General features: G+C 49.3%; 1 protein-coding gene across 1 annotated transcript in view; it reads left to right on the top strand.

Annotated features, from left to right (window-relative positions):
* The first annotated feature begins 1466 nt into the window (after positions 1-1466).
* The window catches only part of KLHL14 (kelch like family member 14), a 52907-nt gene continuing 38723 nt past the window's right edge, over positions 1467-15650 (top strand). Inside the window, exon 1 of the mRNA XM_026051605.1 lies at positions 1467-2395. Within this exon, the coding sequence (XP_025907390.1) occupies positions 1467-2395 (929 nt within the window). The remainder of the gene's footprint in view (positions 2396-15650) is intronic.

The raw sequence follows: 15650 nt of genomic DNA, 5'->3' as shown, positions 1-15650 counted from the left end.
CTTTACTTTGGCAGCCGGTTGTGGAGCAGGTAAGTTTCTGGCCTTGTGTCTACCCCTCTCCGCGTTATTTCCTTGCGCCTCCTGGTTTGTTTGCTGCTGGGGGAGCGCAGCGGGCTGGAGGGCTGAGTGTGCACGCGTGGGGCTATACGTGCGTGGGCATGTGCGTGGGTGCGCGGGGGGCAGCGGCTGGCGGGGGGGCAGTTGTGTAACAAACGCGTTTGCGGAATAAACTCCCGATTGCGAGAAACGGGCAAAACGGGGAAGAAAGAAGGGGAGGGAGGAAGAGGAGGAGAGTGTGTCCGTGTSYGTGTGTGTGTGTGTGTGTGCGCGCCGTGGGGAGGCGGCGGCCACTGACCGGGGCCACTTAAAGGGAGAGGCGGCGGGAGATGTCGGTGCCGGCACCGGTGCCGGTACCGCTGCCGGGTCGCGCCGCAGTGGCCGGAGCGCGGGGGCGGCGGGCCCGGCTCGGCTCCCCCCGCAGGTGCCGCCGCGACTGAGGCAGCACGAGGAGGAGGAAGGGAGGAAGGCGGCGGGGGGGTGGGGGGGAGCGAGGCCCTGCTCCCCGCCGGCTCCCCCTTTTCTCCCCCCCGTCCTTCCCCCAACTTGAACTTCCCGCAGTTACCGGAGTTGGGGCAGCGGCGCCTTCCGCCCGGAGCAGGCGCGAGGCGGGCAGGACGAGAGCGGGCTGCCCCTCGCCGGGCCTGGGGGCTGCCGCTTCCCCCTGCTCTTGCGGGCTGCCCAGTCTTGCGGAGCCCCCCGGCCGGGGCGATGGGGCGGGGGGGAATGGCCCCTCTTGGGGCCGCGTCCCCCTCCCGGACACGCGGCCGGGGGAAGCGGCTCCGGCGCCGCAGAGTTGCGAGAGCGACGAGAGGAGCGGGGGGCGCGGGCAGGGCCGGCTGCTTCCCCTCGCACACGGAGTTTYAGTCACTTCCTAGTTTCTCCGGGCATCGCAGAGTTTGGGGTGGGCTCGGGCATTATGAATACATATATGTGTATATATATACATTGTTTTTCGCCCGTTTGATGGCCTGSGTGTCTCGGGGCGGCGGGCGAGGGGGTGGCCGCGCTTTGGGCACGGCCCCCGCCTGCTCGCTCCTCCCCTGGCGAGCAGCCCCATTTGCGGCGCGGAGGGAGGAGGCCGGGGTGGTGTGTGCGGGGGGCGGGGGGGGCGGCTGCCGCGGGGGGAGGCCACGGGAAAACTAAATATCCTCCCGCGCGGGCAAGCGGCGGCCCCGCGCAGCGAGCCCGTGGGTGCGCGGGGCGGCGAGGAGCCCCGCGGGCGCGGGGGGGCCGGGCGAGGGGCGCCGCTGCCTCCCGCCCTGGCCACGCGCTCCCGAGGAGCCCTCGGGGGCCTCTAAACTCTGCGCTTGTTGTCGTGTCGTCCCCCTCCCCACCCTCCCTCCACCCACCTCTTTGCCCAGGTTGGAGGAGGGTTTAAAAGGCAGGTGTGTTGGAGGCCGCTCGCCATGTCCAGATCCGGGGACAGGACCTCCACCTTCGACCCCAGCCACAGCGACAACCTGCTGCACGGCCTCAACCTGCTCTGGAGGAAGCAGCTCTTCTGCGACGTGACCCTGACRGCCCAGGGCCAGCAGTTCCACTGCCACAAGGCCGTGCTGGCCTCCTGCTCCCAGTACTTCCGATCCCTCTTCTCCAGCGGCGGCAGCGGCCCCCCGCACGCCCTGGGCCTGGGGCCCGGCGCCCAGGACGGCCTGGGGGGGCCCCCCAAAGAGCCGCAGCCGCAGCCTCCCGAGGAGCCCGGCACGCCGTCCTCGTCGCCCGAGGACAAGCTGCTGGCCAGCCCGCGGGCCATCAACAACCTGGTGCTGCAGGGCTGCTCGTCCATCGGGCTGCGCCTCGTGCTCGAGTACCTGTACACGGCCAACGTGACGCTCTCCCTGGACACGGTGGAGGAGGTGCTCTCGGTCAGCAAGATCCTGCACATCCCGCAGGTCACCAAGCTGTGCGTGCAGTTCCTCAACGACCAGATCTCGGTGCAGAACTACAAGCAGGTGTGCAAGATCGCCGCGCTGCACGGCCTCGAGGAGACCAAGAAGCTGGCCAACAAGTACCTGGTGGAGGACGTGCTGCTGCTCAACTTCGAGGAGATGCGCGCCCTGCTCGACTCGCTGCCGCCGCCCGTGGAGTCGGAGCTGGCGCTCTTCCAGATGTCCGTGCTGTGGCTGGAGCACGACCGCGAGACCCGCATGCAGTACGCCCCGGACCTCATGAAGCGCCTCCGCTTCGCCCTCATCCCGGCGCCGGAGCTGGTGGAGCGCGTGCAGTCCGTGGATTTCATGCGCACCGACCCCGTGTGCCAGAAGCTGCTGCTGGACGCCATGAACTACCACCTGATGCCCTTCAGGCAGCACTGCCGCCAGAGCCTGGCCAGCCGGTGAGGCGCGACGGGGCGCGGGGCCCCCGTGGGCGCCCGCGGGCTTCGGGTGCCCTCCCTGCCGCCCCCTGCACGCTGAGCCCGGGGCGGGGGACACGGGGACACGGGACTCGCTGCCGGCGGCCCCCGGGAGGCGCTGGGTTTGTGCAGCCGCGCGCGGCGTCGGGGCTGAGCCCCACGGTTTGAGCCCCTTCTCATCAGCCAGTGCAGGCCTTTCCCCCCCCTTGATAAGTTGCACCTTGATAAGTTGCACCTTCGGGGCATTTCAAGCCATAATATCCAAGTCTGCTTAATTACATTTGCAAATAATTGTGTTATTCGCACGCGTCCTCATAGCTCTGGTGTTGAGATAAATTGTCCGGACTGGGCACGGAAACTTGTGACTTCCTAGTGTTCATATCTATGACATGTCAGTTATTTTCATTTAATAAGGTAATGAATGTCAAAGACTGACAATATAAGGTTGGTTTTAGGAACTAGAAGCCCAGTGTATAGCTTAATGGATAGTAAAGACACCCTAAACGAGGAGGACATTTATTTTTTCCCCTTTAAAATGTATTTATACTTTTTTTTTTTTCAAAAATGGGAAGATAATACTATCCTCCAAATACAGTGATGCAGCAGTGCAAAATCAAAGTACACTTAGAATATATTATTCTGCCTTTTAACCAGTAGGTTAGTCATTATTAATGACTAACAATAGCAAGACAGGCTAGCACTTTAATTTTTTGGATAATATGTGCTCCATGAGTATTAATACAGCGAATTCTTTGCATCTTAATAGTAATGGGTGCCCTGATGATTTAACTTCTTTTATCGCCCCTAGGTAGCTCGCTCTGTTAGTGTTTCGTGCTGTACCTATTGCCTTCCTGCCTAAGCAGGTTCTCACCCTTTAGCCCTAAAGGGGAAGGAACACAAGCCCTGTGCGGTGGGAAGTGTTTGCGAGGCGCTGCTGCCAGGGCTGCTGTGTATCCTCTACATCTCACTAGTCAAAACTGTTGCCTCTGAGACCGCGAAAGGCGCCTGCTCTCCCTCCTTCCCTCCCTCCCTCCGCCAGCGCGGCGGGGAGGCTGCGCRCGGCGCCGGGGCCGCGTCCCGGCGGGTCGCGAGGCGCCCGCCTCAGCGGCCATCCCGTCCAGCTTCACTGGGCCGTGTCATTTGAAGGATGTGTAGTGGTGTTGTGACCACTGAGCGCTTACGAGTGGCATGGATGCTGCGAGAATCTGATACTCGGGCTGCTGGAGGCTGCCTTTTGCTGGCCACAGGAGGCTGCACAAAAGGACTGGGCTTTCGGTAGACCTAGATGGGAATCAAAGTTGTGCTTGCACCGTTGCTGCTGGGAGGCCCCAAAGCCCATATTTATTGCTGTCATAGGTCTGCAGCTAGGTGCAGATAATAGCATTTCAGAGACCTTGGACTTAGCAGTAATAGATGCAAACACACACGGTCACCTACTCAACTTCAGTGTGTGTTTAGTGAGGCTGTTGTAACTAGCTTCYCTGCGTTGAGTTTCTGGTGTGGCTCAAGTCAGCAGGTCCTAAGCTCTATCTTCAAGTCTTCAACATTTTCTGGTTTCATCGGGCTGCCTAAATGCACAAAGGTCTTTGTGAACAGGAAAAAAGAAACAAAAGAAACATACTGCAAACAATAGAGATCTCCAGGCTTGTTTTGCCTGTTCCCCTTAGTTTCTTTAAAATTATAATCTTGACAGGTTGACATGGAGTAATATTTTAGTTAAAGGAAAAATATCAGCAAGCACTAGCAAGTTATTAGTTTGGAGAAGGAAATCTTTCAAGTAGTTGGATAATTTTGTCAATGCAAATAGATAATAATTRTTACACAGAGAAGGACTTTAAAACTTCCCTGCTTGTTTGGTGAGCAGTTATGACCTTGATAATGTAGAACTTCAGGAAAGGTTTAGCACACATCTCTCCTAGAAGATCCATACCACCTGTAGCAAGAGATTAATTGTTTCACTTAATCAGAATAATACACATTAGTGGCAGATACAAGCAGTGCAGCAGCACAGTCACCTGCTTATTGCATAGTGAAGAAAATCATACTCAGAACTTGCCAATAACTTTATTTTTCTATCTTGCTACTTAAAAAAGCACCTACTTTGGTATTCACATATTCGCTATCACTTTGGAATACTCTTGGATTTGATCTACTTGTATTTTTTTTAAACAGATGAATATATATCAGGAAGCTTCAAGTATTGTCATTCTGTTCTGGAATATAATTGTAAAGATAGAAGTGTTTTCGTTTCTAAGCTCTTTCTTTGTGTTCTCGATAACCTCTGCTCACTTTTCTGACCAGTAGGAGTTTCTGCTGTTTTAGGGGTTCAAGGACTGCTGTAAATCGTTAGAAACAATTTGGACCCTAATCTGCCCTGGGCAACATGAACAGAGTAATTTATAAAGTTCTTTTTACAGATGCAAATTAGTGATCTTTGATCTGCGAGGGATCTGCTTTGACTGTTGTGCTGCCTTGTCTGAACCCTGGAAAAAAGAGAAGACAGATTTTACCTGCAGGGAGAACAGATATTTTCTTTCCTCCTGGGAGAGTAAACGCTTGAACCCCCTCATTCATTTTTGTAAAATTATTTTTAAAGCACTGCAGCTAAATGATAATTTTTAGAAAGTTGAGGAGTCACATTCACAAGTTGTGAACCCTGCCATGCCTTCTTCCACTGGGGACTTTAGCATGGGAGGGGGCTGTTTCAGCTCTGTCTAGCATTTAATCAGGTGCTTAACTCAAAGCGAGTTAGTAATTCTTTAGACTTTGATCCCCTTTTCAGGTTTACACTGGAACTTTCTGTTTTCTGTGATTTTCACCTAAAATAGGCCTCAGTCTTGCTAAAAAGGTTTCTCAAAGTGTTACCAGTTTTGACATGAGAAAAAATACAGTTGCTTTCAGCACAGATTGTATTGGGCCCATTACAGTGATCCCGTAGCTCCGGCTTAAATGATTTTGACATCCCAGAGAGACACACACACAGATAACTCTATTTCATGTTTTCTGTAATTCTTAGGGAAAAAAAAAAGTGCTTAGGTAAAAAAGAATGTTTATTTTCTAGTTGTTATTTTTGACTCTCAGGATTTTACTACAGCATTTGTTTGCTCAAAGCATCTCTGCTGTATTACCARACTTAATAAATATAACACACATAGTCCTTTCCCAGTTTTAGGAAAATTCTGGATTAGAGCATTACTGAGTTGCTGGAAAAAAAAAAATGACTTTTAAAAATGAATTTGGTGGTCAGAATYGTTGCTTCCATGTCGACTAGCAACGGTTAAAATGGTTTAAAACTCCAAGTTTGTAATTTGTGTTTGGTTTGTGCTGGTAGATAACACAGTGATAGACATAGAGACTACAGGGGGAAAAAATGAACGTACGGGGCTTGTTACCAATGTTTCACAGAAAGATTGTTACCTTTCTACAGCGTGTTGTGACAGTCGTACAGTTGTGCTTGCCTGTAGTCTGGGCAGGTGGTTGGGTGTGCGTCAGGCGGCCGCAGAAAGGTGGGAAGAGGCCCCTTGTTGCGGGCTGGGGATGCTCAGCAGCAGCTTGGTTCATCATCATCATCAGTTGCAGAGCACTTGCAGCTCGTACCCAGCTCGACAGGGCCTGGGGCTGGTCGGCTCCTTGCAGGATTCGAAGGCACAGCAGCAATGAGAGGGCTCTACAGCTAAATCAGGCGGCTGAGGGCAGAGGAGAGGGAGGAAAGTGAAGCTGGGAGAGAAGGAAAATGCAGGAAAAGCGAGGAAATAAGATATCCCAGGGGAGAGGCAGCATAAATAATGGAAGCAAGGAAGTACAGTGAAGGAAAAGGGGAGATAAAGAAGTACAGTTTTGAAAGGAGGAGAGAGAAAGAGGGAAGAATACACAGAGGAAAATAGGCAAACAAAGCAAAACGGGCAGATTAAGAAGAAGAGTGAACTAAACAAAAGAAAAAATATTGGCAAAACCAGCTTCTCTTGTCAGCAGCAGCTAAAATATTTTGGTTTCTGGAAAAGCTTTTTCAGACGTGGGGGGAGGAAAAGTGGATGGGCATCCGCCAACTGAGCTGAGGTGGGAGAAGTGGTAGGCAGGAAATGTGGAATTACAGAGTGAAAGGGTGAGGAGGAAAAGAAAAGGACAAAGCAGCAAGAGGCCACGTCTGCCCATGCCGCCTGTTCCCCAGGTACAGCCCATCCTGCCCCATGGCCCGTCTGTGCCTTCCTGCTCCTTCGTGGCCTGGGAGAGGAGACCGGAGAGGGATATCAGACATGGCAGTTCTGCTCCTGCGGAGGCTGACGTGGGACACGGAGCCCTCGGGACTTGCAGCAGGGACGGGCTTCCCTGCGGGCTGCTGCGCTGCCTAACCCTGCTGCAAGGGATGGCAGGGTAAGGAGCACCGTGGGATGGGAGCAGCTTCTGCCTGGCAAGAGGGTGGTCACTTTGGAAGAAGAGGGCAAGTGCAAAGTTGTGAGCGGTGCAAGAGCCCAGCACTTCTCTGCAAGTCCATTTTATTACGGAGCAGATTGGAAAATATGAGACAACTGGTTGTGTGCCTTGGCAATTAAATAATTTCCTTCTTGAGCACGCTGTTTTGGTCTGCAAACAAATTCAGCAAACTGCAGCTCAGTTTGACTTCTTTTTCCACTAAGGTTTTCATTTGAGCTCTGGGGAGGAGTGTTGGTGGTTGCAAAAAAAATATTTTGCTTGTTTTTCACGGAATTACATGGTCGTGTGTTGTAGCAGCTGGCCACCTGACTGCTCCTTTGTGATCCCAGAGCCACTGCATGGATTTGTAAGTAATATTTATACTCATGCTTTATTGCAAGGGAGAAATATTTCAGCTCCCAAACTAATGCCTGGATAAAAGTCGTACCTTGAAGAATTAGCAGCATTTGCATTAGGGCTTGGATGAAGCGAGCGTGAGCGTCTGGGTTGTGTCAGCGGGCTTGGGAGCAGGTCTTGTGCGCCCGAATTAATATTGGTAACTTGTCCCCGTGCCAGGACTCTCTCAGCTGAGCTGTGGGATGGAGACTGACACATTAGAGGGAAGTGAACCACAGAACTGTAGTCAGTTTAATCCCAGTTAGTCTCACTTACTTGCCTTACCTGCCTTATGTGCATTCATTTGCCTGTGGAGACAGGCTGGTGCTGAAGTGCCACTGCTGAAGTATCGAGGAGGGAGAAGCAGAGCTCAGGGCACTGTCAGAGGGGAGAGGCTCTTCTGGAGACGAGAGCAGGGAGTCAAGGCAGCCAGGGTCTCCTTGAAGACAGAACTGGCCTGAATGGCAAAGTATTTGAGAACGGTGTGGCATGGCTSATCACCAGTTTTCCAGACAGTTGTAGTACTCATAGTGAGAAATGTAATTTGGAAGGTGTGTTTTTATGGTCTCTTTTGTGTGCATCTGTCTTCCTAACAGCTGTAGCAAGAGGAGGTGCCAGGTTGTCCTGAGCAGATGTTTTCCTCTGCTATCTGGGCCCCTTCCTGGGTTCTCCTGTGTAAACCYGCCTGGATGCCGCMCTGTGTCCCGTGCTCTGGGTGTCCCTGCTGGAGCAGGGGGTTGGACTAGATGATCTCTAGAGGCCCCTTCCAACATTAATGATTCTGTGAAACCCTCAACCCTTCCGAATTTATATCCTTAGGCAGCACGAGTCYCCATTTCTCCAATTTCTCCCCCATCTGCTGACCTCTCTTGCTGCAAAACTTCATTTTCTCAAAAACCTCCTGCTTCGAAGCCTTCTGAACCCCACGATTTTTCCTCACTGTGCTCTCCTTCACTGCCCCTCATTGCTTCCAAACCGCTCCACCTGTCCCGCTCCCGTCTGCCAGGCCRAGCCTTGCGCAGCCGCCTCCTGGCTGAGCTGCCCTCCTGCTGCCCTGTCCCTTCCCGAGCTGCCTGTGGATCCAGCTTTGCCGGTGCTCCCYGCTCCCAGCGTCACTTCTCCTGCTGCGGGTGGCCAGGACCAAGGGCAGAGCAGCAGAAGAGGGAGCCCGGCGCCCTGCGCTCGTGTGCAAGGCTGCCAGCCTGGCCCCTTTCTCTTCAGATCCACACACACGTGCAGATGTAAGCTGCATTCCTGAGCCCTTTTTCCAAGAGCAGACTTCCTTTGCTGTATTCCAAYCCCTCTTGTTCTAGAGGGAAGATGAAGTCCATTTTAGAAAAGAAATAATCCTGTAAAARCACTGAAACTTGGGGCAAAATGCCTGGGGGATGTGAACCTCCTTTGAATGCCAGACTTGAGCAGAGGTGCCTCTGTCCACACTCTGTGTGTCCCATTTACAGATCCTGTGAGTCCCCAAAGGAGTGGGGGTGTCTGCCATGAGGTCCAGGACTGCGCTTGCCTCTTTGCCATGCAGTCCTGGGCTACAGAAAGTGGAGAGCCTCCTAAAGAAGGTCCCTCTTGGATGTAGTCCCTGATGTCTGAATGTCTTATCTGCGGCTCCTCCACTGAGGTTCATGCCCTCCTTGGAGAACAGAGGTGTCGGGGAGAGGGTTCTCCAGACCTCTTCTGCCCTTGGACCCTTGAGGACCTGCTGAGGCCTTGACTTGATGTGGTTTTTCGCTCAGAGAGGAGGAAATGGGAGGCTCTGGGTCCATCATTCCTGACATGTAATGGGAGCGGAGCTGCCTCAGCGCRGGTGTTTGGACTTGTGCTCGAGAGGGAGGACAGCAAGGGAGCCTTCTGGTGTGTGGGGGCCGAGGAGGGCAAAGACACAGAATGAAACTAGCGGAAAATGATTTTCTAGGGGAAAAAAAGCATTGGTTCTCTTAAATACGCTTTATGGGAAAAAAAAAATCCTCATAGTCTGTAAAGCAAAACAAAACTAAAAAAACCCTATTYTATCTATTTAGGAAAAACTCAGGAAAAGCAGTCAAGATTTTTTGTGTATATRTTGTGKTTTTTTTTTCTTGTTCTTCAGTGAAAGCAGTTTCATTTTTAAGAAATGTGATCAAAATCTTTTTGCAAAGAATATCCAGCAAAAAAAAGCAAGCATAAAGGGACCTACCAGGAATCCTGAATAAAAGCTTTTGATTGCACTTAACTGCTCTGTAAGCATCTCTTTCTACAGATGATTTTCTTAACAAGCATATTAATATATATTTATATTATTATAGGGTTTAACAAGTTACCATCTAAAGAACTTAAAGAATATGGGAAGCCGAAATGCATTATTAAATTCCTTCTCGTATTATTTTTCATATTTGCTGGCTTTCTGAAATTTTCTTTAAAAGCCGTCATGCCCAGTCCTGTCACTAGTCAGCACTTCTTGCTGCATTCTTGGAAAGCAGACAATGAACTTGGAGCAAATACTGCCGGCTGCCAAGATCAACGGAAACAGACTGTTCACAGTGAAGATGGAAGAAAATAGACATTGATGCCACAGTTGGTTCTTCTGTCTTCCCCTCCCTGCTACCTCCTTTTAGGGAAAAAAAAAAGTGGAAAAAGTAACACGTAGCTTATTTGAGGCAGCAGCAAATTCTCTTTCTTCCCTTCAGCTCCTTCATGGAAAGGAGACTGAGCTATGGAGGACTTAGCATGTGTTGTAGAGATCTCTTACAGTAATACTCATCCAATATATAATCAAACAAACAAAAAAAGGAGCTTTCTGAATTTTCAGAGTCTACAATGTCAATAAGGAGTTGGTTGACAATTTCCATGAGAATTTTGACGATTTGACCAAATTTAATTAACATTTCTATGTCCACTTCTTTAAAGGTAAAAAGGGTGAAGATGGAAAGGGATAAAAAAATGAAACATTTTATTCAGCTCTATTTTAAAAAGCTATTCAGGACCGAGGAGATTACTTCAAGATTTTACAGAATTGCCAGAAGTATGGAAGACATGTTCTGTTAATAGGATGAATGACACGGGAAGGTTTGTGACTCATTTACCAACATAAGATCTGCTGGGAAAATTCCTTTGGTTCAGATCCCTTAGAAAGCTTCATGTGCTCACGGAGCTATGGAATGGTTAAAATTGGAGTTGTTACTAAGTATGTATGGTAAGTAAGTATGGTTAAGGTTGGAGTTGTCAGTAAGGATATCTTTAGCATTCAGGTCTCAATGAAGTTAGAAAGACCTGTGCTCAGATGATGTGTTTTGTAGATATCGTTATAGGAGGTAAGGGAAGCAATGACAGCAGTGCGGGAACTGCGATTCCTAACAACCTTCCAGCAAAGGAGGTCGCGTGTGGCCCAGTTGTGCCACAGGGAGAGCAGTTCCTTGAAGCAGGGAGAGGAGGACAAGCTCGGCTGGCTCTTYGTGATGGGATGCAGACAACGAGAACATCTATTAAAGCCCGTCTCCAGCTATAGAGAACAGCGGCTTCATGGACAAATACAGTGACCTTGGCAAGCTTCCATATGGGAAAGGTACCGTGAGTCTTTCCAGACAAGTGGTACCAATCTGCTGTCAGCATGAGGAATAAGCTGGTAGTGCAGTGAGACAATGATGAAAAGGACATCACTGTGTGTTCCTCCTAAAGAACCACGGGTGATAGACATCACTCCTCAGCATCATTGGCTGTCTGTTAGTTCAGAGGTTCTTTTCCTGAGAGGAAGGGATCCTCACTTTAAATAACTTCTACATAAAAAAGATGACCCCAACTCTTCAAGATTTACCATTCTAAGTTAGTAATAGCAGTGAGACTGGATTCAGAAAGAAAAATCACATTTTCGGAGTACCAGACACATCAGTCATTTCAATACAGAGAACAGAAAATGGCTTGGTCGCTATAGAAATAAATACAGTTAAAGGAAACTTTACAAGCTTAGTCACTGCCTTTGCAATCTGTCAAGTGTGGCCTGTTGGACAAAAATAAATACCTGTTTCACTCTTAAACTTTTGATTTTTAGATAGACACAAGATAAATTGTTCCTGGAGTAACCAGTGAGTTTTTCTTTTTTTCTTATGCATATGTTCGTTAAATAAATAAAATGCACAAATGTGCATTTTAAAATGCAATAAATAAAATACACTTTGGACAAAAGTCAGTAACACTGAAGTAAATGCCCCCAGCAAACAGCATGGCCCAACTTAGTATTTAGGCTGCCAAAGTTCAGGCTCTCAGTAAGCAGCCACRTAACATAGGAAACCGCTAAGAAACCAGCTGCATCTCACAGGATCTCTGCATCTCAGCTGTGTCTCAGACATGATGGCCCTGGGTAGTGGATGCTGCTGTGTTCGGTGGTGTCTGCTGCGTTGACCCCRGGAGCTGTGTTAAGTAGGGAGCTTGTAAAGAGAAGGAAAAGATGAAAWGGAGAAGTTTCACGTTAATAAAGGGAACAGTAACACTGTTTTTCAGGTACATTATTACCATTAGATAAAAGTGTATTCACGTTCTGTCTGGTACATCTTTCAGAAAAAGAAACATGTTCATAAAGAAACACTTGTATGTTCCTTGTATTCTTGAACTATTTTGAACTTAAGAAGCAAAAAAGCAAGTCACTTCTTCATCTGAATTTGCAAGAGCCCTAGCTAATCCTTAGCATGTTGTAGATTTTGACAGAATTCTGATTTGACAAAATTTAGATATTCTTTTAGGGATGAGTTTTGCCCTTAAGAAGAAGAACATTCCTGGTGAGTTAGAGTTCAGCAGTACTCTATGTCTGTAGGACTCAATTGGATTGCAAGTTTAGGTCCAGCCCCTGGCTGTTTTATGGGATTGGGAAGAGATTCTGAATGTCTATTCACCTGTAAGGGTTTTCTTTTCTTTTTTTTTTTTTTGGTCTGCGGCTAATTAATACACCCCACCTTTTCTATGATTCTTGCTACTCATTGTTTTGATGATACCACAGTATATAGGCCAGTATATTCTCCAGTTTCTCAAATCCTTTGACTTCACAGGCTTTATCCTACACATGAAATTAATCACATATTCACGTGCTTTGGCTGAATCTGGGCTGGTGTTTTGGCTGCCATGTTTGAACTGGGATTTGGTGAGCCAAACMTGTAGTTCAGTTTGGCTCTGTTGCATTCATCCTCCAGCATGAGAGAGTTTGATGGTCTGAAAAGTACTGGCTCACACCATAATCAAGCCAAAGGGACAGCCTAAATTAAAACAGAATTAGCTACCTACCTAGGTAGATAGCTACCTACCTAGCTACCTAGGAAGATAATTTCCCATTAATGTGATTTCCTTTCATATGAGGCCACCTAGGTTGCAGGAGAGCTGTAGGTAGAGGTGGGTGTCAGGAGTCTTGGGTTCTCTCACTATCCTTTCTTTGTAAAATAATGGGAAAATAATGGGCTCAGCAGTTGGCCCGGTATCCAGTTAGTGCACTGTTAGGAAAAAAGTGACCTGGTCACAGATTCACAGATTCACAGATTCACAGAATATTTAAGGTTGGAAGGGACCTCTACAGATCATCTAGTCCAACCTTCCTGCTCAAGCAGGCACACCTACAGCCTGTGGCACAGGGCGGCATCCAGGCGGGTTTTGAAGACCTCCAGAGCAGGAGACTCCACARCCTCCCTGGGCAGCCTGTTCCACTGCTCTGTCACCCTAACAGTAAAGAAGTTGCTCCTCACCTGGAGACGGAACTGGTCCTCAGAGCTGATGCTTGTTTACTGCTTATCTTGATATTTGTAGGGTTTACATGCATTGATGGATGTTCAGCCTCTCTCAAAAGGAAGCCACCTGCAGGAGTTTTCAGTTACCTAGGTCTGTGTGCCTATATCAAACCATGCAAGTTTGAAAATGTTGATCTTAAAATATACTTTGGTTTCTAGTCTTGCGAGTAGCCAAAACACATTTCATACCACATGAGGACTAGGAACTTATTAAGGTGAATTAAGTATTTTAAAACCTTTTATAGAAACTGGAAAGTGTGTGCAGGCTAGTGTGTATCAAGAGGAAGCGAAGTTTTGCATTCTAAATATAATACTTTCAGGGTAAGATCTTCATGAGTTTATCTTCATTTTTGGCTGTGCCATCAACTTGCCTGTTCATAGGTAACATTATTTTAGCCTTCCCTGACAAGCAGCTGCTACTCTTAATTGAATAGGGGATGATCAGAATAGTTTTGCTAGGGATACTGTGAACCACAATGTAACTGAATAACATGTATTACCCAGTGAAATAAGGACTATGAAAAGAGAGTGGTTCAGCTACAGTGCAAAGTGTTTCAGAAGGTAATCTTGAGCTATCTGCATAGCAAACGTAATAATGCAAAAAAGGGAGAAACTTTCTCTTGCTAAGATATTACACTTTTTTTTTCTGAGTAAACAACCTGCAGATTGTCAGTTGTTTGAGGATTCCTTGTGCTTTTAATGGAGATTATACTGGTTATTACACCCATGTTAGATTTTTATTAAGGGCTTCTATTACTTCCCATTTTAAGCATTTAAATATACATATGTATATTTTTAACCATTCCTGTATACCCCCGTCACTCCTTCTGAAAACACAGTAGATTTGCAGAATGTTTAGCTGCTAGTTACAACTGCCCAAGTCTAGAAACGTGGAGTTACTTCTGACATTTCATTCTTCACCGTAACTATTGAGCCTTGGCCATTCATTGGTTTTTCACAGTGCTTTGGAGTTAGAAGGGAGTTTCACAGATGAAAGATGAAAATCAAAATAAACTCCTTTATCAGCTAAACCTTGCAAGGGCATTCTGAATTTTACTGTGCAYGGGGACTTGATTGTGATATAACATGCAGCACAAGAGGGTTGGGATAAACAATTTATTCTCCCTTGTTAGGGATGGCCATGCATAGCTGACTTATGGCTCTGGTCTGCTCTGCCACTTGTTACATGTGCACTCATCCCTAACTCCCAAACCTCCCCAAAATAGTTTATCATACTCCTGTGTTGCATAGCTTTTGTCGAACGCTCTCTCATTAAAACTTTCCAGGGCAACTGAACGTTTCAGGACACAGGCAGCATCACAGAATCCCTGAATGGTTGAGGTTGGAAGGGACCTCTAGAGACCATCTAGTCCAACCCCCTGCTCCAGCAGGGACACCCAGAGCACGGGGCACAGGGCGGCATCCAGRCGGGTTTGGAGACCTCCAGAGAAGGAGACTCCACAGCCTCCCTGGGCAGCCTGTGCCAGGGCTCTGGCACCCTCACAGGGAAGAAGCTCTTCCTCACATGGAGATGGAACTGCCTGTGTTTACTTATCCCCATTATCCCTTGTCCTGTCACTGAGAGGAGCTTGGCCTCTCCCTCCTTATGTTCCTCCTTCATGTACTTATACATATTAATCAGATTCCCTCTCAGCCTTCTCTTCTCCAGGCTGAACAGGCCCAACTCAGTCTCTCCTTGTAGGACAGAATTAGTGAAGCTTCCCCCAGAGCTCAGTCTCACTGGGCTCATCAGCGCTCGCGGCGGCCGGAGGCGGCTCCAGTACCGCGTTCAGGTAGAGGCTGCTGGCGGGTGAGCGTCGGCGCCCGGCCAGGAGCACCTTCCTGCTGGCAGGACTGGCGGGGAGTGYGAGCGGTCGCAGGTGACACCAGGCTCGGTGGCCACCCCTGCTCTCCYATCCTGCCTGGAAAACGCGGCTGTCCCCATGCTCTGCTGTCACCTCAGGACCTCTCCGAGCGTCAGGTCCACTTGAAAACAAGTGCAGGCAGTGGCTTCCCCGCGCGGCCTGGCGCTGGGCGCTGTCTTGCTTTGCACTGCGSTTAATGTGTCGTGGTCTTGGGCGCYGCCGCTCGCAAGGCTTCATTCCTAAGCGCCKTGTGGATCAGCCCTTCGGCCATGGGCTCCCCTGCTGAACCAAGGGCCTCCGGGGCAGCGTGTGTGCAAAGACCACCGCAAGCCTGTGCGACTTGGCTGATCCTGTGTGAGCCCCTGGAGAGGGGTGGGCAATCCTGGTATGAGGGTGAATTCGTGCGCCACCAACCCTCCTTTCCCAGTGGTGTCGGCACCCGGGGACAGCGCTCCCATTGCTGGAGTGCATCTGTGAGGTCAGAGCACCCGGTGTGAGGGTGACTTTGTGCCCCACACACCTCATACCAGTGACATACAGGGTGCTGCAGTGCTGCTAGTTTCAACATGAAAATACTACTTTTGGGGCAAGGTGCTTTCCATCAAATGTGGGCTCACCCCACGCATTCCTGCCCACGGGTGTTTTCCAGGCTGCGGCACCGTCGTGCTTAGCAGGAGCGCCTTGACTGTTAGACCTTTGTTTCAGTGTTGCCGTGCTCCGGCTCCGTGTAACGGATGAAAGTTCATTTATATGTGAAGCAACTATTAAAGCATCAGGAGTCATCCAGGGGGTCCGGGGCCTCCCCTCCTCTTTTCG

The sequence above is a fragment of the Nothoprocta perdicaria genome, unplaced genomic scaffold (assembly GCF_003342845.1).
Source record: "Nothoprocta perdicaria isolate Ctin4 unplaced genomic scaffold, notPer1 scaffold_77, whole genome shotgun sequence".
NCBI lineage: Eukaryota > Metazoa > Chordata > Aves > Tinamiformes > Tinamidae > Nothoprocta > Nothoprocta perdicaria.
Note: the sequence above shows the minus strand (reverse complement) of the source record. Positions and strands in the feature narration are given on the sequence as shown.